We start from the raw sequence: 26,170 nt of genomic DNA on the forward strand, positions 1-26,170 counted from the left end.
CCCCGTGCCAAATAATTCTGAGGAGATGGGAAGGAAGTGAAGCTTCCACCAGCCCAAGACTTTATATTGCAAGAGAAGCTGCCATTTACGGAGTCAGACCACTGTTCCATCTAGCTCAGTATGGTCCACACAGACTGGCAACTTCTCCAAGGTTGCAGGCAGGAGTCTCTCCCAGCCCTAACCTAGAGATGCTGCCAGGGAGGGAACTTTGCAACTTTCTGCAGGCAAGCATGCAGGTGCTGTTCCCAAAGCAGCTCCATGTCCTAAGGGGAATGTCTTACAGTGCTCACGCATGTAGTCTCCCATTCATATGCAACCAGGGTGGAACAAGGCGTGCTTGCTACCACAAGACCAGCTCTTCTCCCATTTCTCTCCCATCCTTTCCCCAAAGAGCTCAGGGCGGAATACTAGGTTTCCCCTTCCATTTTATGCTCACAGCAACCCTGTGAGGTAGGTTAGGCTGAGAGAAAGAAGGCTGGCTCAAGAGGTTCCAATGAGTTCCCAGAACTCTGGACACTACACAACACAGCCACAGAAAGTAATCAGACTAGGACTTGGGGGACCCGGGTTCAAACCCCCATTCTGAGAAATCTCTCTCAGCCCCAAGCTACTTTAAAGGTAAATGTTACAAGGATAAAGAGAAGGGGAAGAGAGCTGGTCTTGAGGTAATAAGCATGAATGGTCCCCTTTGCTAAGCAGGGTTCACCTTGGTTTCCATTTGGATGGGTGACAACTAGGGGATATGGCCATAGCTCAGTGGAAGAGTATTTGCATGCTTGTATGTCGAAGGTCCCAGGTAGGGCTGGGATAGACTCCCGCCTGGCACCTTGGTGATTGGCTGCCAGGCAGCGTAGGCAATACTGAGCTCGATGGATCAATGGTGTGACTCAGTAGAAGGCAGCTTCCTGTATTCCTAGGACTGTATACACCACCTTGAGATTTTGAAACAGGAAAGGAAAAGTCAAGTCAGTGTCGACTCCTGGCACCCAGAGAGCCCTGTGGTTGTCTTTCGTAGAATACAGTTGTGGTTTCCCATTGCCTCCTCCTGCGCAGTATGAGATGATGCCTTTCAGCACCTTCCTAGATCACTGCTGCCTGATATAGGAGTTTCCCATAGTCTGGGAATTTGAACCAGCAACCTCTTGCTCCCTAGGCAAGTTACTTCCCCACTGCACTATTAGGTGGAGCATGGGATGAACATAATACTGCTCTAAAACTATCAACCAATGGTTGGTTGAAGGGCCCCCAGTTGAATGTGGAAGCCATAGAGCTTGCCAAGAGAAAATTCACAGCCAAGAATATCAACCCCCACCCACTGAGTGCAAAGAGCTTTGCAAACAAAAGGCAGACCAGAGGCTTCTATTTCAATAAGGTATTTTAATTGGTCCAGCAACTGCAAAATATACAAATTTCCAAAAGGCAGACCTGTCTTATAAGCTGGTCCTGTTTCATTTCAGGCAAAACCAAAACAAAACCCCAAAAAATCATTCCCGACACATATATACAGAATTAATATCACATAAGTCGAGGGTGGGGGGACGACTCCTTTTATCTCAGCTCTGCAACATCAGTTAAATAAATAAATAGCAATTTGCTATCAAAAAAACCAATAAAAATATAAATTCAAGTATCAAGGAAAAAACACACACAAAGAATGAGTCATTGGCGTGGTTTTAAATTGCCTTTCCCCAGCCACCCAATGCTAGGATGTTGAGCACTGATCGCACAGAAGAATCCACACGCCCCCTCAGGCTAACTGGCTGAAGCAGGAATAAGTCATCTTGTTCCAGGATTCCCTTTTCGTTATGCCCAGGTTCCCAGCCTTGGCTGCCCAGATGCTGTTGGACTACAACTCCCATCATCCCCAGCCACAATGCTGGGGTGATGGGAGCTGTAGTCCAACAGCATCGGGGCAACTGAGGCTGAGAACCTCTGCTGTAAAGAAATCCTGTTAATAGTTTTTGAATTCCCATCTCTTTCCAGCTCACAATAGATTTATATAGCCAAGTGGAGGCCAGTGTGCAGAACCATGTTTATCATGCAGCGCAAGATGTCGCACATGTGTCTGCAGCTGGTTTATCTAGCTGTGGCAGGTGGGGGGAACCACTTGCTATGTACAAGATAAAAGTCACTCACTCTCTAAAAATTACTCTCTTTAAAGGGAAGGGGGGAGGAGGGAGAGAGAGAGAGAGAGAGAGAGAGAAACCCCTGAAAGTTAAGCTGATGCAGAAAAACAACTCACACACACGCCAACGAATGCACTCAGAAATACCCAAGAATGCTTTTTAGAAAATATAACTAAAAAATACAGAAGCATCCTTCCACTAATATACATGTATAAAACAACTCGCATCGCAAACCCCCAACGACAACTCGCAGGGGTCAGACACAGGTAAGAGCGGCTCCCTTTGGTGCGGCTTTCGTTTTCATTTTCACAAAACTCACAAGCACTCGGTTATGGCACGAGGCTGGCACGCAAGGCACCTGGCTGCTGGCCTTCCTGAAGCCAACCACTTGCCCCCTACCCTCTCCCAAAAGAGCTGCCCCGTCCAAACAGAGTCAATTTGTTGGATCTCATGGGACTAGCCTAGAAAATCTTCCCTAGTAGCCCTAACCTGAAGCAAGGAGGTTGGAAAGGGGGAAACCAGGGAAGGGCTGAGGGCAGGACTGTTTTCACCTTGAAGTCCCACTCTGTGCCTTGCAGCTTCTTGACTAATGGGACCGTGCAAGGCGGTTCCCAACCCCCGATTGCTTGTGTCCCATTCTGGAAGAGCTTGAAAAGCAAGAAGAGGCAGACAGCGAAAGATCACGTCGCCTGGAGTTCTGATCCGAAAGAAGGCAGGCTTGCTTGTACACATTTCCACAGAAATGCAGCGACACACCAATCATCACTCAACACACACACACACGTGCACGCACACAAAAGGCCTACAGATGGTCAAGAAGGGGGCTTCCCAAAAGAGCAAAGCTCCTCGGCAATTTCCAAAAGGTGAATACGCCACACTTGGTCTTGCTGTTAATATTATGGGCTGCTTTCAGCAGGGGACATCTGAAAGCCACCGGACTGCACCCTCAAGTCACGCCTGGATCTAAAAACCAACAAGAAGAGGAGGAGGAGGATGTATGGAGTGAGGGAAGACACGGGTATTGCTGAGTGAGCCAGGACCCTCTCCCATTCTTCTGTGGTTTCCAAATGCAGGGGTGACAGACGCAAGTGAGTCCCCGCAGGACTCTGGAAAAGCAGAGCAGCGGAAGCAGCCTTGTGAAACAGAATCGGCAGCTTTCTGCTCTCTGCTGGATCAGCCAGCCCAAGAAGAATGAGGGCATGGTTTTCGTTTGGAACCAACAGGCAAAAGTTGGGCGCAAGTGGCACAGCCCGAGTAAGTAGTCATGCTGCCAATAACCAAAAGAGATTCTTGCCACGGATATGCAGGAGGAGTTAGGGATGTGCACAAGCCGGTTCGGTGCCTCCTACTCGTGCGCACCAGCCATGTGTGTGCCGATGCCGCACGGAGGCTGCAAGGAACAGCGTCGCAGCCTCGTGCAGCCTTTTGGAGAGCGGTCACCTCCGCTGGTGAAGACACGCAAAGAGGTGCACAAAAACCTGGTCTTCCTGCATGAGTGAGAGGTGAAGGGTGTGTGTGTGTATGTCTAATACACTGGAAGGAAAATAAATGAGCTAGGACTCAAGTTCTCTGCCTTAGGTGCTCAGATGTTGTTGGACTACAACTCCCATCACCCCCAACAGCAGTGGCCAGAGGATGATGGGAGTCGTAGTCCAGCATTCGTGGACCCACTGTTGAGAACCTCTAGCTTAGAGTGGGGGTGGGGTGACAACTTACAAACAAAATGAAATGGATTTGCCCCTTGGAATCCACTGCCCTCCCCCTCTGCAGTCAATCAAAAAATAAGATTTCAAAACTGCCATCGGCTATTCATCCACAAGTGGTTTAAAGTACAGAAGCAAAGGACAGCCACGTTAGGGAATTCTCTGCATGCCCTTTTGACGTTCAGAAAAAGATACACGCTTGGTTGGATTATTTCTTGCTAAAAAATCAACAGAGGGTTTTAAAAAATAATACTAATAAATAAAGCAGCAATAGATTCTTCAGGTATGCCTCTACCATTTTTCTGCCCCAGGGTGGGGACCAGTGTTCCTTGTAACAGATACTCCCAGATGTTGTTGACTACAACTCCCAGCATCCCCAGCTGGTGTCCTTCAGCTGGGAGATGATGGCAGTTGTCGTCAACATCTGGGAATCCCTGTTACTGGGAATACAGGTGGGGACGAGGGGGTAATACACAAAGCCGTGAGACTCAATGTGCAGGGTTTGCAGAGAGGTGCCTTTCTGCTCTTTTCTAGTGACAATCCTCCCTGAACCACACACTAACACCATCTATTTACATACATCAAGAGTAGCACAGTACCTTTTCCTTTCTCTGCAAGGCAACTGTAGCACTTTAGAAATTAAACATAACAGCAATAATAAAATAATAATTAAAAAATAATAATAATAATAATAAACCCACTTAGTATTGTGTGCAAAGAAGTCATCTGGGGCCTGCTACGGTCTACCCCAAACCTGGAGTAAAACAAAAGAATAGCTGAAACATCGGAAGTGTTGGAACCACAGTTTTACATTCAGTGTTCTCTTTCTGCTGCTCTCCAGTTTTCTTTCTCCCCTCCCCACCCCCCACCAGTTCTGTTAAGTCCAAGTTAGGCAGATGAACGGCTATGAAGATTTCAACCAAGGCTGAACTCAAGTCGAGCGGTGACATACTGTAGAGATGGGCCGCGTGATGGAACCGGGCTTCTGCTGGCGGTTTTTCCAGGTCTCAGCTGGAGAAAGTCACGATTGCTTGCGGGGGCTGTTCAGGTTCTGCAAGGGAGGAACGAGAGAGAGAGAGAGAGAGAGAGAGAGAGAGAGGGGAGAGTTAATTCTGAGTCAATGGTTCAGCATTTGAAAAAGCCCAACAGCAAGAGAGAAGACAGGACATCTTCTGCATGCAGATGCAATGAAGAGCAACGAGAAGCCACTGCAGAAACATTCTCCAGGGAGGCAGCAGACAGAGGGCACCACAAGGCCTAAGACAGGCAGGCAAGGTTCCTGTTAATCGCCCTCCCTCATCTCCTCTCTGTCCCTTGGCCTGAAATCTGAACGTCTTCTAATAAACTGGGCTTCGTCATACAACTATGGGCCCCCCTTAGCAGCTGAGATGTTTAATTATCTCACGTCACAATTATTTCCAGCAGCCACTAAGCTTGTTGTGTGAAAACTGGCAGCCTCATATAATTTTGCATCACTTAGCCCTCATCACAGCAAACATCTTTGACTTGGAGGAAAGGAAAGGAAAAAAGGAAAAGTTGAGGATGCTGCATTGGGGTCAATCTTCAGAAAGCAAACATAAGAAGATATCAATCAGGACATGAAAGCAACACCTGTGGACACACCGTTTTCTAAAATGGTGTGTCAGGAAAGAGAAGCAGCCTCTACCAAAGGGAAAGGCAGTTCTCTCTCTCTCTCTCTCTCTCTCATGTTCCAACAATAGCCATGTACACATTGTTTGCCCAACAGTTTTAAAGCAGAACTGCAAGCACAGGTCAAGATGCAGACCCCTCCCCTTCCCAAAAGGAGCTGGCTTGAACAGTTAGTTCAGTGAGATAAAATCAGGCGAGGAAAAGCACAAACATATATAGCCACGAACTGTTTACCTTGGAAATATTAGTAAAGCAAAAAGTTTGAAAAGGTGACAAACAGGCCACCTTTCAGCATGAAGAGCGAATAGGGGAAGAAAGAGGGAGAGAGAGAGAGAGAGAAAGGTGAGGAAGGAGAGCGGCTTGCAGTATGAACGTCTACAAGGAAAGCATCAAAGCAAGTTTTTTTCTCCTATACAAGATGAAGTCACTACAAGTTTAAGGGTGCATCGTGAGGGACTTCTCTACACTGAAATATGCAGTCAGAACTGAAGCTGCCTTATACCAGCTTCAGTTCTTACTGAACTGAACCTTGAAGGAGAGCTGGTCTTGTAGTAGTGAGCATGAATTGTCCCCTTTGCTAAGCAATCTCTGGTTTGCATTTGGATGGGTGATTAAATATGAGCACTGTCTGTTCCCCTTAGGGCAGGGGTTCTCAAACGTGGGACCCCAGATGTCGTTGGGACTTCAACTCCCATAATCCCCAGCCTCAATGGGAGCTGAAGTCCCACATCTGGGGACCCACGCTGCAGCTCAGTGGGAGACCTCTGGAATGCAAGTGGAGGAAAACTTGGGGCGAGTCTGAGTGAACACAGGTTAGAGCTCATTATCAAGTCTATTCTGAGGCAGTGATGGTGCAAAAGAAATGCCCCCCTCCACCATCGCATCCTCTCAGTGTCATCCAGTGGGGCTTTTCCGGGTGGTGTGGGGCCTCTTGAAATCTGGCCCTGGGCAAGATGTATTGGAACCCTCGGTAGCACGCTGTGACACATTTGCACAGCACTTTGAGGGTAAAGTTGCTCGCATTTGCCAGGAGTTGGACTCTACAGTTGATGCAGTATCACTGGGAGAGGTGTCTAGAGCAGGGATTCTCAAGGTTGGGTCTGCAGATGTTATTGGACTTCAACTCCCATAATCCCCAACCAAAAGCCATAGGGGGCTGGGGATTATGGGAGTTGAAGTCCAATAATATCTGGGGACCCAACCTTGAGAATCCCTGCTCTAGAGTACCACCTGGTCGTTTTGCTGGTGGAGTTTCAATTATTGGTGCCCAAGGAAGTGGACAAGGTACTCAGTTGAGTTTGGCTGGCCACACACATGCTCAACCCTTGCCCTTCATGGCTTATTAAATCTAGTAAAGAGGGAAATTTTAGCTGGGTCCAGCGGGTTCTGATTGAGAGAGGGAGTAGTCGCAATTCCACTGAAGGCAGCTAAATTTCGACCACTCCTAAAGTAACCCAATCTGAACCCAGAGGATATAAACTATAGGCCTATGGCCAATATTCCCTTCCTGAGCAAGGTGCTCGTGCATGTAGTGGCTGACCAGCTCCGGACACTCTTGGTGGAAACAGACTATCTAGATCCATTTCAGTCAGGCTGCAGGTCCGGCTTGGGACAGAAACTGCTTTGGTTGCCCTGTGGGATGTCCTATGCAGAGAGAAAGACAGGGGGAGTGCAACCCTGTTAATTCTCTTGGATCTCTAATTGGCTTTCGATACCATTGACCATGGAATCCTTTGGATAGGCTGGCCAGGTTGGGTGTAGGAGGCACTGCTTGGAGGTGGTTCCACTCCTACCTCGAGGCCCACTCCCAAAAGGTGGTGCTGGGAGACTACTGCTCAACCCCTTGGCAGTTATGTTATGGGGTTCCACAGGGGTTCATTCCTTCCCCTATGCCAGGGTTTCTTAACCTTGGGCCCCCAGATGTTGTTGGACTACAACTCCCAGAATCCCCAGACATGGCCTTTGTGGCTGGGGATTCTGGGAGTTGTAGTCCAACAACATCCGGGGGCCCAAGGTTAAGAAATCCTGCCCTATGCTGTTTAACATCTTCATGAACCCGCTGGGATGGGTCATCAGGAGATCTGGCTTGAGGTGTCATTAGTATGCAGATGACACTCAGTTGTATGGCTCTTCTTCATCAGAGGCAGGTGAGGCAGTGAATGTCCTGAATCAGTGCCTGAATGCAGAAATGGACTGGATGAGGGTGAACAGGTTGAGACTCAATCCAGGCAAGACTGAAGTACTGATGGTTGGTGGTTCCTCTGCCCGGGTAAATAATGCGACCCGTGTTCTAGCACACCCCCTGAAGGACCATATTTGCAATCTGAGGTGCTCATCAATCCAGCATTGTCACTAAAGGCTCAAGTGGCCTCTGTGGTTTGGAGCGCCTTTTATCAGCTTCAGCCGATACACCAACTGCGAGCTTACTGGGACAGAGATAGCTAGTCAGAGTTACTCACGCTCTGGTAACCTCCTGCTTAGATTACTGCAATGCGTTGTAAGTGGGGCTGTCTTTGAAAATGGTCCAGAAACTGCAGCTGGTACAAAATAGGGCTGCAAGATTATTCACTGGGACTGGGAGCTTTGATAATATTACGCCATTGCTTCATCAGATGCACTGACTCCCAGTCTGTTTCCAGGCCCAATTCAAAGTGCTAGTTTTTAACCTTTAAAGCCCTAAAAGAACATATGAACAGCCCTGCTGGATCAGGCCCAAGAAAGCCCAGCTAGTCCAGCATCCTGTTTCACACAGTGGCCCACCAGATGCCTCTGGGGAGCCCACAGGCAAAAGGTCCCAAGCAAAAGACTTGGGACTGGGTTACCTGAGAGAGCACCTTGCCTCATATGCCCTGACTCAGACCTTAAGATCTTCTTCAGAGGCCTTGCTTTGAATGCTCCTGATAAACAAGGTGAGCTAGGTGGCTACTAGGGGGAGGGCCTTTGTGGTGGTGGCACCCTTTTTATGGAATCGCCTCCCCAGTGAGGTTCGCCTGGCTTCATCACTTTCTTTTAAATGCTAGGTAAAGACCTTTCTGTTCACTCAAGCTTTTAAAAATTGGGGCGAAAACAGCTTTTTAAAATGGTTTTGTATGGTTTTTGTTTTGTTTTGTTGGTGTGTTGTGATTTGATCTGTTTTATGTGTTTTTATGGATGTCTTAATGCTGTGTTGCGAGCCACCCAGAGCACCGTTTGTTATGGGGCAGCTAACAAATAAAGTGTATTAATTATTCTTGTTCTAGCATCTGCTTTGCATGCAGAAGGTCCCAGGTTCACCCCCTGGCATCACCAAGTAGGGCTGGGAAAGACCCCTGGCCTGAGATCTGGGCGAATCACCACCAGTCAGTGTAGACAGTAACAGGGCTTAAGTGGACATCCTCTCAGTGGCAAAGCACACGTTACATGCCAAGGCATGTAACAGATTCTTTCCAATGCCGGGCGTTTTTGCAAGGGGGTGGAATTTAGAAATAATGGGGAGACAGGCAAAGCACAACGCTTCCCCCTTCCACAATTTAGTCTGCTTCTCCAAAAATGGCTGTTTGCCCTACAAGGCTCAAAATCATTCACTGGCAAAGGGAACCCCATAAGCAGGGCTTGAAGGCAGCAGTCCTTTCTGGCTCTGGCTTCCCAGCAATTCAGTAGCCTCGGAACTGGTTTCACTGAGCTGTCATGGACACTGGGCTGTGAACAAACACATCCTCTGTGAATGTGTCTGATCCCCCTTTTTTAAAGTCATCTAAGCTAGTGAATGCATAAAGCAGAGGTTCTCAAACTTAGGTCCTCGGATGCTGTTGAACTACAACTCCCATCACCCAAAGAACACTGTGACCATGGATTATGGGGATTGTAGTCCAACCGCATCTGGGGACTCCAGTCTGAAAACCCCGACAAAGTATAACGTGCACAGAAAAGGGAGGGGGAGTTTTGCATATTTTTGTACACCTATCCAACTGTGACCCCAAACACATGGGGAAGGGTATGGCTTTAGTGTAAATATACCCACAGCGGAACACCCTTGAGCAAAGATGGAAAGGCAGCAGCTGAAGGTGCATAAAATACGCAGCATCCAGGTTCCCCACACAATACGAAGAAGAATTTTGCATCTGCTCAGTGGGGGCTTTGATCGAAGCAACATCAGCCACCACTTTGCATTCCCACAGCGCCCTGAAAAGCAAACTCCCCCCAGTATCGGTGGAGAAGGTGGAGGCTGCACATGAAAAGCTGAGTGCTCAGTGCAGCTCTGTGGCAAAAAAAGCAAGGAAAACCAAGCCAGCCAGGTGATAACGAACGATGTCAACCCGCAAGAAGATACTTACAGGCAGGCTTTCCCCAGTAAAGGCTGTGAAGGGGAAAGAGAGAGAGAGAGAGAGAGAGAGAGAGGGAAAAATGGGAAGAGGTATCAGTAATGGTATGCAAAGCGGAAAGGAATCCAACAGGTAACAGAAAGCCCAGGCAGGTGGTTAACCAGACTGCAGGAAAGAGACTGACCAAGGGATGTAAGCCACACACTTTGACACGGATTGGCACTCATGTCAAAAATCAGACAACTTCCAGCATCTCACACACCTACAAAAGGAGAGCAGCTTTACAATGGAGAACAGAGAGCGGGCAGCAGATCATCGCTGGACTTCTCAGACACAAGGGCACTGCCTCCAGGCAGTTCCAAAGAGCTCCACATTTCCCAGCCCAGAGACTAATTTCAAAGGCTGGGCTTGACTTGCCGTGGAATGTGATTAGACAAAATTCCTGCAGAAAGAGTGGCAAAGAAACCTTCCCCGTCGCCCCACCCCCCGGCCCGACTGGAGAAAGAGTCCTCCTCTGTGCCTTTTAAGAAAAGGTGCCCAAATAAGGCTAACCTTGTTTTATTGACCCTGGAGGGCTGTGACCCTGAGAGGCAGAGTCCGGGTGGGAAACATCAAACAATGTACAAAAAATAGACAATAATTTTTATCAGGACTGTCTCCTGCCCAAGGTCTGTTGACACATATGGCAGCTGGACCTTTGCAAAATTCCGAATATTTCTATAAAGCTTGTGTAGGAAGAATTCCTAACAGATTAGCCCTAAATCTAACTCAGGGGAGACTGACAATTTTGACCTGTTTGGCACAAGCATCTTCTCATCCAACTCCTCACCAACTAGGAATCCACATAAAGACTTTAGGCAACGCACCTATCATAGGAATGAATTCCATTTCCCCCCCCCTTTAGGTATCTGTTCTAACATGGAGATGCAATAACTTGGCAGGGCCCAAAAAGGCTTGACGCAGAACGTCAAGCCATCAGCACATTCCTAAACGTGTTTTTAAAAGGGGTTGAAGGCCAGAGGGAACCAACTGTGCTAACAGAGCAGGGCTGCACAACTCTGCCCTTCCAGCTGTTTTTGGACTACAACTCCCATCATTCCCAGCCACAAGGGCCAAACCGCTGGGAGGATCATCTGGAGATTTGGCTTGAGGTGTCACCAGTATGCGGATGACACTCAGTTGTAGCTCTCTTTTTTATGAGACGCAGGTGAAGTGGTGACTATCCTGAATCAGTGCTTGGATGCCGTAATGGACTGGATGAGGGTGAATAAGCCGAGACTCAACCCAGACAAGACTGAAGTACTATCGGTTGGTGGTTCCTCTGCCCAGGTGAATGATGTTCAACCTGTTCTAGATGGGGTTGCACACCCCCTGAAGGACTTTTGGAGGGAAGGCATCTACATCTAGCCTATGTGAATGCCAGCCTGAGCCATTTTGGAAGGGCGGTATACAAATAAAATAAATAAATAAATAAATTTGGGGATGTCTAATTGTTGTAAGCAAGTTAAAGGTTTTGGAGTCTGGGGGTGTTCATCGATCCAGCACTGCCACTAGAGGCTCAAGTGGCCTCTGTGGCTTGGAGCACCTTTTATCAGCTTCGGCTGATTCGTCAACTGCAACCGTATTTGGAAAGAGATAGCTTGGCCAGTTACACTCTGGTAATCTCCCGCTTAGATTATTGCAATGGGTTGTATGTGGGGCTGCCTTTGAAAATGGTCCAGAAACTGCAGCTGGTACAAAATAGGACTGCAAGATTATTGACTGGGACTGGATGTTTTCATCATGTTACACCAGTGCTTCGTCAGTTACACTGGCTCCCAGTCCATTTCCGGGCCCAATTCAAAGTGCTGGTTTTAACCTTTAAAGCCCTAAATGGCTTGGAGCCAGGTTACCTCGGAGAGCCACCTTTTGCCCCATATGTCCTGACCCAGATCGTAAGATCTTTTTCAGAGGCCGTCCTCTGGGTGCCTCTGCCAAACAAGGTGAGGGGGGTGGCTACCAGGGAGAGGGCCTTTTCGGTGGTTGCACTCCGTTTATGGAATAGCCTCCCCAGTGAGGTTCTCCTGGCTTCATCACTTTGTTTTTTAGACACCAGGTAAAGACCTGTTTGCTCTCCCAGGCCTTTTTGTCCAATAGGAGGGCCATCTGTCTTTGGTAACAAAGCTGGTGGAATGCAAAATGAACCAGACTTTTTAGTGTAATCCAGGAGAATCCCGGTCAAGTGCCTCTCCCCACAGCTCAAGGTGACCACTAGGGTCACCTTTTAAATTTGGGTTTTCAGCTTTGTTCTGATTTTGAACTAATTTTAGAATGAGTTTTTAAGTTGCTTTGTATTGTATTTTGTATTTTTCTTTTCAGCTTTTTCTTTTGCCTGTTATGATTTAATGTGTTATGTGTTTTTACTGTATGTTTTAATTCTCTGTTGTGAGCTGCCTAGAGAACAATTTGTTATGGGGCAGCTAGCAAATAAAGTTGTTTTATTTTTTTTTATGATAGGAGGAGATGTAGTCCAACATCTGCAGGAGGGTCAAAATTGTGCAGCCTGTAACAGAGCATGGTCTGTTTTCACACCAACAAAGACACCTGCGGTGTCCTAACTTGAAACGCTCAAGCCTGCTTTTGTGCCTAAACTAACATACCTCTCAAACTACCAAAGGCTTAAAACACAAGGGCTGACATCCAGAGCAAAGAAGCACTTGCAGAACGGCTTTATGCTGGCACAGAACTGCTGTTGTAGCTACTAGCGCTAAGTCTGGAGTGCGTGTTCTAGCCTAGGGTTGCACAGCCCAGAGGTGCAGCTGGAGCACAACTCATTTATTTCAATAGGAACTTTTGTGCAATAGCATTATTGTGCAATAGCATTACTTGCAAAATCCCTGTGTTTTGTGCAACTAAGCCATCTTCTCGTGCTAGCACCACAGTGCTTGCATGCGTTTCCTTGCTCTGGATGCCAGTCGGTCTTTTCAAAGATGTTTTTAGGAGGAGGAGATGTGCGCAAAATAATAATAATAATAATAATTTTAAAACTAAATACCTGGCCTTGAAAATGAACTTGGAATGAATAAGCAACAAAAAATGAAGGCTTCCGGCAGTTTAGAAGCAACAGAAGATACAGACAGACAGCCACAACACATAGGCACCACCACCACAACCACACACAGAAAAAAAACAACACACCAACGAAAGAATGTAACCAACTTGTCCAGGCAGCGGAGTGGGCACCTCCTGGGACATACAGATGGGCAGGGCAGCAGAAGCAGCAGAAGCCACATGCTCCTCAAAGCTGTTGATGCGAGGTTTTTTGGTGGGTTCTGGGCTCGCTAGAGGGGTAACGCTATTGCGTCTCATGAGGGTGTTAGGTCCCTTCTTTGCATCCTAAATTAGAGCGAGACAAAGATAAAAAGAAAGAAAAAAAGAAAGAAGGCGGAAGTTATGAGAAAAAGCAGTTTTTAAAAAAGGATACATGACGGGGTGCTCAAAACTCAGGTACCCAGATGCTGTTGGATTACAACTCCCATCATTCCCTGCCACCATGGCTGAGGATGATGGTTGTAAGTTTGACAACCTCTGGGGACCCATGTTTGAGAGCCCCTTGGTTAACTGATTTGCCAAACACACCCAAAAAAGTGAAGGTCAGAAAACTGGGAGATACATTTTCACAAGGTAAATGAGAGAACTCGCTACTAGTCTGGTTCTGTCCCTGCAATTATAATTCCTTCTTGATCTCTTTCTCTTGTGCACATACACTTGCATAAAAGTCCAACCACATCTGTAAACCCAAGGCTGAGAACCCCTACAAGTTTAGGCCCACAATGAAACCTTTATTTCTGGATTCAGCCCCAAGATCTTTGGGCCAGAAGAAAGCAATTAAGAGGATTTCTGCAGTGCAAGAAGGAACTATAAGCTATCTGGAAATCTGCTACTCTAGGCTAATAAAAGACACTGAACCACCACACGCAATACAGGACAGAAAAAAGAAAAAAAAAGGCACTAGCCAAACAAAAGTACAGGAGAACTCTCTTGGTAGCTCTTACATTCCTATTCACCTCCAAAGAACAGGGTACAGCAAACAAACATTATTTTATACAACAAAAAGTTTAAATAAACATTTATTTTATTCCATTTATAGCCTCCCTTTCCATTCAAGAAGAGCCCTCAGTGTGGCTATCATTTTAAAAGCGCACCAAGAACAGTAAAATCCTATGCCTGGCCTCCACACATACACAAACTTCCTGCAAAAACACCACCACACGCACCCAAAAAAAAAAAAAAAAAAACCCACCAGCAACAAGTCAAGCCAGAATTTGTTTGAACCTTCCCTCAGACCTCCACAATGCCAGGTGTCATATGACTAATTGTTATTAGCCCGCCTCCTAAGATTACAAAGAAAATGTAGCCAAGTGGGTCTCACAGGAGAAGGCAACCGACAACATGAGGGGCCATCATGGAAAAGGCTCTGCTCCTAGGTTCCGCCTGTGACGGGACTCAAGAGTAGGATCTCACTAGACAATCTAGTCAATGTCACCTTTCTCTCAGCCAGCTCCAGTACCAGCTGGGAGGAAAGTGCTGGAGGTGGGGAAAGGTAAGTGACGGACAGAGAAGGATCTGCACCCCCTCACTCGCATGCGTCTTCTGCTGCTAAAAATTGGCTCGCTCCTATGCCCCCCACGCCCCGCCCAGCCTCTGTGCAATTGGAGCAGAACCACATGTTAAAAAGCAGGTCTAGCTTGGCCCCAGATTCATGGACCCCTCAGGCCCAGGGTTAGAGGCCATGATCCATGTGCACCCCACCAAGGCCCCCTCCCATCAACACTGGGTACTCAGTGTCCCTTGGAGGGCTCCCTAAAGAGAGCCACCCCATATATATGAAACATTTTATATCCCACTCTTCCGCCAAGGAGCCCAGAGCAGTGTGGCCAGCACCTAAGGGGTATACTCGTGAGTCAAATGGGCCGTAACCCAAAATTTGGCTTTAAAAAAACCAAATCTGGCAACAGAGGCCCAGAGCCATGTACTACATACTTAGGTTTCTCCTCAAAACCACCCTGTCAAGTAGGTTAGGCTGAGAGAGAAGTGACTGGCCCAGAGTCACCCAGCAAGTCTCATGGCTGAATGGGGATTTGAACTCGGGTCTTCCCGGTCCTAGTCCAGCACTCTAACCACTACACCATGCCTCCTGGACTGTCACTCAACCAGGTGGGAGGCAACATCCCACTGCCCACTGGAGGCAGCAGCCCCCTAGCCCCCATGGGGGGTCCATCCCTATATCAAGAGGAGGACAGGAATGGCACCCAGCTCCACTGCCCATGTCATCCTGGACACATTAAAATAAGCACAGGCACACCAGTCTTGGCAACTTTCAAAGAGAAGATCAAGCTCACCAGGGCTTGCATCCCTCAACTAGGAGCAGATGCCAGGCAGAGCGTTGTTGCCCTGTGTGTAATTGCAGCTGCTGCTTACACGCTGGTAAGCACCTGCTGGTTACTCCCTTAAAGGTGTCTCTCAACACCCACCGCCCACTCCTATCCTCAACACTTCCAAAAAGGGCTGGCAAGCTTCTTCTTCTTTTTTTAAAGTGGGGGGAAGAGGAGGGAGGGAGGGACCAATACTATGCTGAGAAAAGAGCAATCTTTGGGAAGGAGAACATCAATGGGGAGCGACCTTGGCCTGCTTCTCAATCAGGTGGCAAACCTGTGTCTGGGTTACAGCATTCCAGACGGCAGAGGGAGGCTCACAAAATACAGTGGTCCCTCGACTTACAAACTACTCGACATAAGTATTTTTCGAGTTACAAACGGCAGTTTTAGATCCGGTTTTAAATGCGGTTTTTTCGACTTACAAATTTTTAGATGGGGTTTCCTCGACTTACAAATTTTACATGCGGTTTCCTTGACTTGCCTGCCTGTTTACTGCCTGTTTATTCTTGAAAAGAAATGTTCCTGTGCAGTTTGCAAGCCTTACTGGGGGTCTGGGTCTTTTTTCTAGGCTCCGGAACGCATTAATCCGTTCCCAATGCATTCCTATGGGAAACCGCTTTTCGACTTACGAATTTTTCGACTTACAAATGTGCATTCGGAACGGATTAATTTCGTAAGTAGAGGGACCACTGTAGAATGCTCTTCCAGTTAGGAAGCAGTGCTCCCTGCTTAGAAAGCCAGCCTGTCTAGCAGGCTAGAACCTGCTTCCCTGAAGTGCTGGTTTTCTATGTGCATTGACTTTTTCTTTGGAGAAGAATTCAGTCACGTGGGCCCTTCACCTGCAGCCTTAAGTGGTATCACCCAGACACTGATTTCCTGCTTCAGTGTGAGCAAGGCCTTTGCATATGTGAGGGGATTCTAACATATTAAGCGCCATAGGAAGCAGCCATATACTGAGTCAGACCCTTGGTCCATCTAGCTCAGTATTGTCTACACAGACTGGCAGCAGCTTCTCCAAGGTTGCAGGCAGGAATCTCTCTCAGCCCTATCTTAGCGATGCTGCCAGGGAGGGAACGTGGAACCTTCTGCTCTTCCCAGAGCGGCTCCATCCTCTGAGGGGGAATATCTTACAGTGCTCAAACTTCTAGTCTCCCTTTCATATGCAACCAGGGTGGACCCCGCTTAGCTTAAGGGACAATTCATGCTTGCTACCACAAGACCAGCTCTCCTTCCATGATCCTCCCATGATCCTCCCATGTAAGGATTATTTCTTAATACAGCTCTCACCAGTACCACCTGACTGTCAGAGAGAAATCCCACTTCCAAGAGGGAATTGGCATTTCAGTGGTTCTAAAAAGGGAATTCCCAATGTTGGGTCCCCAGCTGTTGTTGGACTACAAGCCCCATCATACCCAGCCACAATGGCTGGAAGGATGATGGGAGTTGTAGTCCGACAACAGCTGGGGACCCAACATTGGGAACCCGTTCTAAAATACAGGTGCCTATCCACGTTCTTTCCACCTGCACTGTGCGGGGGAAGCAAGCAGCTCTCACCTCTGGTCTGTCTCGGTGTGTGTTCACAGCTTCAACGTTCAAAAAGATGGATTCAACTCTGCAACCTTATAGACGCGAGTGAGAAAAGGGTGGGGGGGGGACACATTACAAGCAATTATTAGGGCTGCAATGTTCAGCTGTTTAATCAGTTTTGATCAATTAAAAGCCTTGGACTGATTTAAGAGGTGTTCCAAATAATCAGACAGCAAATTTTTAAAAGCTAAATTTTTTTTAATAAAAGCAATTACAAATTTGCCACCATAGAAGAGGCATTCCCTCAAACACAAGAGAATGCCTCATCTTAAAGCAACGCCTACAACATACACACACCACCTAAAAATGGCAGGAATGCTTTCATCTTGGAGCAAAAGCTTCATCCACATGCGCACATATATAGATTTACTCAGTTCATTGTTCAACTAAAATCTGTATGATTAAGCAACTAGGATTGTGTTTATTGTGCAACAACCTTAAGGATCACAGGAGGCCTAGGTTTAGAGACCTGCCTGACACACCCGTCTGCACGGCAGTCCAGGCACGGTATGTGGTCTGTGACTTTGGCAGCATCCGTCCAAATCCTTTTGGACGAGACAGAGGCCAGTTTTCCTGAGCTAAGCCCTCTGTCCTAGCTGCAAAAAAGAAGGAGGGGGAACAATCAGGCCTATGTATTCCATGCTGATTTTGTCTTTTATCATACATACACACACACACACACACACACTGCACCCTTGGATAAATTATTCAAGTTAAAATCTCTTAGGGGCAAAATTTATTCTGCAAGGTTTACTATTACCAAGTATTACCAAGTCACAGATAGGGCACTAAAGCTGTCTGTGACTTGGTGTGGTGTCATGCATGGTGTGGAGAAAGTGGATAGAGAGAAATTCTTCTCCCTCTCACATAACACTAGAACAAGGGGTCATCCCATGACATTGATTGCCAGGAAATCTAGAACCAGCAAATAAAGGAGGTACTTTTTCACACAACACATAATCAACCTGTGGAATTCTGTGCCACAAGATGTGGTGACAGCCAACAACCTGGATGGCTTTAAGAGGGGTTTGGATAACTTCATGGAGGAGAGGTCTATCAATGGCTACTAGTCGGAGGGCTGTGGGCCACCTCCAGCCTCAAAGGCAGGATGCCTCTGAGTACCAGTTGCAGGGGAGTAACAGCAGGAGAGAGGGCATGCCCCTTTCAACTCCTGCCTGTAGACTTCCAGCGGCATCTGGTGGGCCACTGTGTGAAACAGGATGCTGGACTAGATGGGCCTTCTTCGGCCTGATCCAGCAGGGCTGTTCTTATGTTCTTAAAGCTCTTGCTCTGCTCAGGCCCTTGGAAATCGTATCCAGCCACCTTTCTGACTTCTATGATTTCACCAGGCATGGTCCATACCTTTCATGCATATCTTTGCAATCACAACAGAAGACCAGGAAAGGTGGGTTTTTTAAGTGGCTGCTAAGATTTTCACGAAGCTCAATTCTGCACCCACTGTCACAGCCTGTGGGATGTCTGAATTCCCATGGAAATCTCCCCCCACAACCCAGCCCCCCCACCACACTCTCACACACAGAACACTATAGTTACAGTGTAGGATGTACTGGCAGGCAACAGGGAGGTATCTGGGAATGGACTGCAGTGTCTTTTGGGTGGGATATGAAGAGTTTAAAAAGGCTGCAAAGTGGTACCTTGGAGTCCCTACACACACACACACACACACACACACCCTCACCCTCCAACCCTCCTTGGAGTCTTTGACAGATGGTGTCTTCATCTTTTAAACCTTATCGCCACCACAAGGACAAGAAACTTCTAGCTTTCATACGAAACAAGTGTCTCTCCAAGCTGATGGATGCACTGGAAGCTAAATCCCACAATTTGTAGGAAGACCATTCATGCCAACAGCTGTCCCTGTGCACAGGAACCTCACTGAGATAAATGCATTGTTGCGGTGGTTCTCAACCTTCAGTCCCAAGATGCTGTTGGCCTTTGGTCATTGTGGCTAGGGATTATGGGAGTCGTAGTCCAACAGCACCTGGAGACCCAAGGTTGAGAACCCCTGAATTACTGAGGAAAGCAACAGAGTGGATGAGGGAGCAAACTATTCCCAGACCATGGGACACCACTCCTCTGAATCACAACCACCTGGTCAAAGCTGCAGCCAATCAGGGCACAGGGGGCAGCGATACATCCCTAGCCATGAGGAGCCTTTCCCTAGAGCAGGCCTGCTCAACTTAAGACCCCCAGCTGTTTTTGGACTAAAGGTAAAGTTGTGCCGTCGAGTCGGTGTTGACTCCTGGCAACCATGGAGCCCTGTGTTTTCCTTTGGTAGACTACAGGAGAGGTTGACCATTACCATCTCCCACGAAGTATGAGATGATGCCTTTCAGCATCTCCCTATATTGCTTCTGCCAGATATGGGTGTTTCCCTCAATCTGGGAAACATACCAGCGGGGATTCGAACCAGCAACCTCTTGCTCCCTAGGCAAGTTACTCCCCAGCTGTGCCATTAGGTGGCTACAACTCCCATAATTCCCAGCCACAGTGGCCAATAGGGATTATGGAAGTTGTAGGCCAGCATCTGCAGAAGGGCTGAGTTGAGCAGCCCTGCCCTAGAGGCAGAGGGGTCCAGAGTTCCCTATCCCCAGCCCTGGGCTTAATTATGCTATGGGAAAGGGTTGACCACTCACCATAGGCCACGGGGGTCAGCTTCAGCACTGTGTGAAGGGGACATTTCAAGTAAGGCATTTCCTCTGAAAGAAGCAGAGAGCAGGCAAATGATCTATTGCACAAGAGCTAGCGTGTGAGTAGACAGTCAAGGAGGGAACAAACAAAAAGCACAGGTAGCCGTGTTGGTCCATTAGTGGGGGGAAACCAAGGCCTGTCCTGCTTTAGCCTATATTTATTATTTATTTATTTATTGGATTTATACACCGCCCCTCCAAAATGGCCCAGGGCGGTTTACAAATTAAAACAAACCACTAAAACAATAAAGAGCTAAAACAAATTAAAAATAATATCACAACAATTAACAATTTAAAAACATTTTAAAACAACAATTAAACAATTACAGTGATTAAAAGCCCCAAAATTGGGTTAAAATATTAAAACAAATTTAAAAACCCTGGAAAGCCAGGCCAAACAAATACATTTTAAGGGCTCTCCTGAAGGCTAATAAAGAATTCAAATTGCGGATTTCCGCAGGGAGAGCATTCCACAGCCCCGGAGCAGCTATAGAGAAGGCCCGCCTCCGAGTCGCCACCAGATGAGCTGGTGGTAACTGGAGACGAACCTCCTCAGATGACCTTAATGTGCGGTGGGGATCAGATGACAGATTTGCTTTTAAGCAAATCAGGACTCTTGTATGCATTGCCACGGCCAGCTTAACACAGTCTTTCTTTTCTCCTCTCGTCCCATTTCGCAAGTATGGCTTGATTCTTACAGAAGCACAATATACCTTGCAACTCCCAGCTACTGGACGTGCCCGGGGCTAACAGGAAAGACTTGTCCCACCCAGGATAAAGTAGGAGGGGGCCTGGGTATGGACAGCTGTGGGCCCCCGAACAAGATCCGAGCAGAGACAGCCTCCTACCTGCGCTCTTGTCCAGGAAGTAAGCCAAGAGGCACCTCATCACAGCCTGGTGGCAGATGACAAGTACATTCTCCTGCCTCTCCAGCTCCATGATGACCGGCTCCAGGCGCTGCACCAGATCTTGGTAGGACTGCAAGGCAAGGCAAGCACAGGATCAAGCAGCTGCAGAAAGGGACGGGCAATGCAAAGCCAAGGTGTGCCGGGGAGGACTGCAGTGTGGTACTGCTCCAGAAGTCAGCAACAATGCTCCACACTAGTGTTCTCAGGTGCAGCCAGGAAGCCATGGAGGAGCAGGCACCAGGAAGAGCAGCAACCAAGAAGCCACTGTCAGTTCAGTCCACACAGCAGAATCCACTGGCTTCCATCCTGGGTCATTCACTAGTGGGTCCAGAGTGCCTCTGGAAAATGCCACCCCCTTCAGATCTTACTCAAGCCCACCTTAAGCTATGCTCCTGTGCCGAAGGGGCCAACCAAAACACAAACTCCACAAGACAATCGCTCCATTTCTAAGAGTTCTTCCAGGTTCCACTTGACTTACCTCCCCAGATGGGTAACGGTAATAGTATTTGTCCTGGTCACGCAAGGCGAATTCTTCGGGGTACTTCTCCTTGATTTCATCGTAAGTCATCTCTTCACACACACCCTACAAAATCCAGAGAGAAGAAATCTTGATGATTTTTGTGGCTCCTTTCGGGGCTGGGGATGCGGAGAGAGAAGCTATCACACAGGTCAGGGGTTCCCAACCTTGCCTCCCTAGATGTTGCTGGACTAAAAGTCCCTTCATCCCCAACCACAATGGCCAACAGGTTCTCAGCCTCGGTTCCCCAGGTGATGTCGGGCTACAACTCCCATCATCCCCAGCCACAATGGCCAAATGCTGCAGTTCGACATCATCTTGGGGGACCCAAAGCTGAGAACTCCTTGGCATAGGCAACGCCCAGCCAGTTGACATCCAAGCATCTCTCTGGACAAAAGGAAGCTGATCGGATAAAGTTATCCATCACCCCAGCAAGATACAAGCATGTGGGCAAAGGGGACCTAGCGTTGGGCTTTCAAAAAGGCTCTGAAAAAGTCCCTCACACAAAGCTCTTGGATGAAACCACCTCACACGAAGGGGTCAATTTGTGTCTGAGTTGTACCACTTCAAAATACAGGCAGGGGGTCACATAATGCTCTTCACACAAAGTCTCCTGCATGTAGAAAACGAGACTACACAAACAAGCAGTCCATTCTAGGAGAACCCTGACATGCTAATTTTCTACACGCAGGAATTTTGGGTAGGTATGGAGGAGCATTCAATTAGGCAAATCTGCAGGATGAATTGGTGCAGTCCAGACATAGTTGGTCACCTCAGTGAAAACTAGGCCCCCCTGCAAGCAAGGAGGGAATAGTGTGCACTGTGCAAGCTTCCAAAATAGTCCAGACTTCCTCTGTGTTTTGCTTCAGGGCCTTTTGAGGAGGGAGGAAAAGGACCTGCTTTCCCGCCGAATGACGCAATTTAGCACGCAATGCCATAAAACGCTCACAGCATCAATTTCGTTCAGTGCCTTCCACTGTTCGTAGGGCAGCTCAAGAGCTTCTGCTGTTTGGATCGTCTTCTTCAGTTGGCTGGTCCAAACTTTGAGGTCTTTCAGGTTCTGCTCCTGAACAAAGTGCTTCAGTGCACTGGAAAACTAGAAAAGACCAAGCGAACGGGTCAGTCCCCAACGTTTTCCTATTTGTTCTCCGGGTTGCTTGTCTTCCATGCAACCCAGATTTCTTGATTCCTAGGGACCTCAGCTCTGGTTTTCAATTTTCATTTCCAGGCAGCAAGCTGCTAGCCCTCAAGGCAATGTACAAACATCCCGACATGCCTGGAGGAGACCTTGTGCCAGGTTACCATCCTTTCACTAAAGGCCCTCAGGCACATTTCCCTTTTCAAGAATCCGTCCTCTTCTAGAGGAATCTCTCACCTCACTTCTGCTCTTGAGACAAGGATTAGCTAGGCTTATGCATTCAGAATAACACTCGCAAGTATGTATTACTTGGCATTGTTTAGATTTTGACAGAGCAGGAGGAAAGGGTCTGGGAAAGCAGAGGAACAGTTTTGTCCCAACACAAAGGCACCAGAGGCCAATATTGGCTGACGTACTTGCAAACTCATTCCCATGCGTATTTAAGAAAGAATAATCATCCAGTTTGGCCAGGCTTACAACCAAGTCGGTCTGCACAAGACGGCAGCCAGACACAGGGCTGCTCCCACCCCTACCTTCTTGCCCCTGTTCGAGAGCCCCGAGTCTCCTCCGATCTTCCCTTTGAGGTTGGATTCGCTCTCGCCATGCCGGCACAAGTAAATGGTACGGGGCTGGACGTGGATGTTCATCAGGTAGTAGACGATCCGGCTCTGGATGTGGTCTTGGACCCTGTTCACCAGGTACCTCCGGCCAACGTCGATCACTTTGATGAGCGAAAGCTCTCTGGTGGGGTGGAGGGAATACAACATACAAGAAGTTTAAAAGGTCTGCTTTACAGCAATTGCATTGATCAGCAGCTTCAAAACTGCAGAGCCTAGACAAAGAGACTATAGGGATCAACTCATCTCGCCCCAAGCTATAAATAATAAAGGCTTTTCCTATCAGTGCTCAACTGAAGCGACATTGTAGGGTCCTCTGCAGCAGCCCGGTCCTCTGGAGGTGCAATTAAGCCCACTGGCTGACATCCAGACTAACCAAGCGTATGAGCAGTGAACGTGCTGCATGTCTGGAGGGGCATTTTTAATCAATCTCCCCTTCCCTCTGAAGCCCACAGTGACTCCCAAAAATATGTTCCTGAGGGCTACATCTTATTGCCGGGGGTGGGGGCGCACAGACACAGCAGGCCTCACTGCGTATGTGCTTCCTTAGTCTAGAGGTCAGCCCCTGATTTCAATCAGGCCTGCCTAACTCTGCATAGCACAGAGCAGCTGAAGTAGGAGATTCCAGGCTTCCGCCCGGCCTTCTCAGACTGTGAGCTCCTAGCTCGAGTCAGATAAGCTAGTTTCATGAGCAAGTCAATATGAGTGGCAGGCTAAGATACAGACGCCCACACATGGACACCCTTCCCAAGCATCCTGCCAGCAAGCTCTTCAAAATTCTAGGTTTCCAAAAATCCCAACGGGTCATCAGCGGTCTTGCTTTCCATCTATTATATTCTCCTGGGTATGCCTTGGCATGTGCGTCCCAGAGCCCAGCTGATTGGCTGGGCAGCGGAAACGCCTGATTGGCTGAGGTGCACCCAGGAGGATTGGTTGCTGCCGCCGCAGCCTGGCTATGGAGGCCAGAGGTGGCAGGCCAGCCCAGCCGCGGAGGCAAAGCCCAGGAGGGGGGAAAGAAAGGGGAGGGGGAGAAGTGGCTGGGCCCGGAAGCAGAGACTGGGGCAGAAGGGGGCGGGGGGAGAGGTAACCCCCCGGCCCCAAAGAGCGCACAGATGCTCTGTGCGGGGTCGGCTAGTTTCAACTAATTCCAACCACTTAAGAACAAAATGCCTTGGCAAACGTTTACATGCATACACATAAAATACTGTGAAAAGCATCTTTATAGTTCATGCATTTCGCAAGTGGGCTTTTTCTCTCTGTGGCTTTTAGATGCAGCTACAAATAAATCTGTTAAGAGGACATCACCGCTTCCTCACCTATCGTAGTCATCCGGGTCGAGCGGCTGGTAGCTAGATTGGTAACAGCTGATTCTCTTCATGAAATCTTCCATGGCGTCAGTCGAGTTGCAGTCCTTATAGTCTGGGCTGGACAATTTGACTTCCTAAAGTGGCACAGAGGAGCAGGATTACGAAGCCGTCGGGAAAACCAAGAAGGCTTCGCCACTTTGTGGACAGAGACACAAGAGATGTGCAGATTGTCAGATGGCCTCAGTGACAGTGGCCAAGGCTGCCCACTGGTTGCTCCTCTTCCAGTCCGACAGGAAGGGGCAGGCCAAAAGATCCCCTTCAGACTGTGTGGCAGCCATTGGGGAGAGCCAAGCTGAGGAGGGGGACAGAGGGAGGATGCCCACTGCCAGGACACTAGTACAGGTCACGGCTTCCGTTTAAGGCCTAGGCAGAAATGGCTGCCTGAATCTTCCCAGAAGATGGAGGGAGGAGTGCAGGCAGGTCCGATACAACCCTTGGCCAGTGGCTTCGTGAGTCCCTTCACTCCCATCACCACCACTGTTCCCATTTTCAGATATGGAGGCGAGACACTGGAAAAGGAGGACTGGCTCATGGCCACTCGTGAAATCCACTGAGATTTCGAGAAGGCCTAGATCTATCCATTGACCCTGATCTGCTCCTCAAGGTGGCACTTCTAGGACATCACATCAGCCTCCAGTTCGCAAACCTGGGTACAGACCCCCTCACAAGCAGGAAACAGAGAGGAGGTGTGAACTATTGTTCTAACAATAACTAAACAAACTACATGTGCTGAAATGTAACTAGCCCTATTCAGACATTAGGATGTATGGGTATACAAATGTCTGTACACTCATACACGTTTGTGTGATAACCGTACCTGCATTCCTCTTAAAAGTGAACCAGGGTACATGCTTCCTCAAGTGCATGGTACAGATAGGAAGTGTATTGCTGCACCTGTGTTCAAGATAATGTGTGAAGAACTGTAGCCATGTACAAATCTGTCTCTGTGTACACTGTACACTCATTGTATGAGGGTTGAACCTAATGTGTGAATAGGGCTACTGTGACTACCTATGTGCATAGAGATCTGTACAGGCATATACTGCACAAAGATGGCACCGTGCCTTGAGTAACGTGTGAATAGGGCTAGGTTCCCTACAATGGACAAGACCCTGCCAGAGGGTCGACCCATATATTCTCCTTACCATGATGTTGGAAGCAACAACATTCGGGTCATTGCAGACAGATTCAATGAAGAACACCTAAGGGGACCAAAAGAAAATGTAAAAGGCAGTGAGAACACGCTAAGCTAGAACCAGCCATTCCGACTGACAGCATCACCCTCAAGATGCTGAGGACTGAACCCAGGACCTTCTGCGTGCAAAGCATGTGCACTGCACTGTGCAACACCCCCTCCCAGTGCCCCCTCCCCCTCAGATGAGACTATCTCATGTGTTTCAAAGAAACCTGCAACCACAATACATTCATAAATGAGGGGGGAACCCTCTATCATGAGTTCTCAGTCAAATCTGCCATTAGGATGTGTCTGCAGCTAGAGCGCGGTAAGGGGCACAGTCGGAGTGGGGGGGGAACAATGCCTAAGAATGCATTTTGTTCCGAGTTCTCCAATGACAGCAGTAATTTTTTCTAAAGAGTGAAGGTGGCAGGGAAGACAGAGTTTTTGAAGCCTGCCTAATGCCCAGAATTATCTAAGCCAGGGGTGGGAAGACTGGGGTTCCCAGATGTTGTTGGACTACAACTCCCATCATCCCCAACCACAATTTATATAACAAGCCAACCAAGAAGCAAGGAGATCGCAAGCCAGTCGGAAGCCAGTGCTAAATCCACCAGCAAGGGAAAAACAGCCCACCAAAATGGCATTTGGAACACGCGAAACATTCCGGGCATTTGCGTTCCGTTCCGAGTGTGGAACATCTGTTCTGTGCACATCCCTAGTTTCCTCTGCTGGAAACTAGGTGATTTCCACTCACCTTGTATCCATTTTCTTTGGCAAAATGCAAAATCATGGCTCTCCGTTCCCGTGTCGTGTTCGTGGCATCAAAAACCTGTTGGGTGGGGAGAGAAGAAGAAGGGCTTACTTGCTGAATAGTTTTGCCAGACATCCTTTATTCCTTTGGTGAGGAGGAAAGATATGCTTCCAGATACTGTCCCCATGAAGGCAGGGCTG

General features: G+C 48.1%; 1 protein-coding gene across 14 annotated transcripts in view; it reads right to left on the bottom strand.

Annotated features, from left to right (window-relative positions):
* Positions 1 to 1,357: 1,357 nt before the first annotated feature.
* Positions 1,358 to 26,170, bottom strand: part of PFKFB3 (6-phosphofructo-2-kinase/fructose-2,6-biphosphatase 3) — a 125,715-nt gene continuing 100,902 nt past the window's right edge. For 8 of the 14 annotated variants that reach the window (XM_053255154.1, XM_053255158.1, XM_053255159.1 and 5 more), the window contains 13 exons: positions 25,974 to 26,048; positions 25,188 to 25,244; positions 23,992 to 24,116; positions 22,592 to 22,799; positions 21,870 to 22,016; positions 20,882 to 20,986; positions 20,344 to 20,473; positions 19,442 to 19,504; positions 16,752 to 16,816; positions 12,958 to 13,155; positions 9,793 to 9,815; positions 5,714 to 5,764; positions 1,358 to 4,880 (listed from right to left, as the gene is read on the bottom strand). In XM_053255154.1, the coding sequence (XP_053111129.1) occupies positions 4,874 to 4,880; positions 5,714 to 5,764; positions 9,793 to 9,815; positions 12,958 to 13,155; positions 16,752 to 16,816; positions 19,442 to 19,504; positions 20,344 to 20,473; positions 20,882 to 20,986; positions 21,870 to 22,016; positions 22,592 to 22,799; positions 23,992 to 24,116; positions 25,188 to 25,244; positions 25,974 to 26,048 (1,254 nt within the window). In that variant the 3' untranslated portion in view covers positions 1,358 to 4,873. The remainder of the gene's footprint in view (positions 4,881 to 5,713; positions 5,765 to 9,792; positions 9,816 to 12,957; positions 13,156 to 16,751; positions 16,817 to 19,441; positions 19,505 to 20,343; positions 20,474 to 20,881; positions 20,987 to 21,869; positions 22,017 to 22,591; positions 22,800 to 23,991; positions 24,117 to 25,187; positions 25,245 to 25,973; positions 26,049 to 26,170) is intronic. The other 6 variants (XM_053255148.1, XM_053255155.1, XM_053255151.1 and 3 more) reach the window with 6 other exon arrangements.

The sequence above is a fragment of the Hemicordylus capensis genome, chromosome 5, assembly GCF_027244095.1.
Source record: "Hemicordylus capensis ecotype Gifberg chromosome 5, rHemCap1.1.pri, whole genome shotgun sequence".
NCBI classification, from domain to species: Eukaryota; Metazoa; Chordata; class Lepidosauria; order Squamata; family Cordylidae; genus Hemicordylus; species Hemicordylus capensis.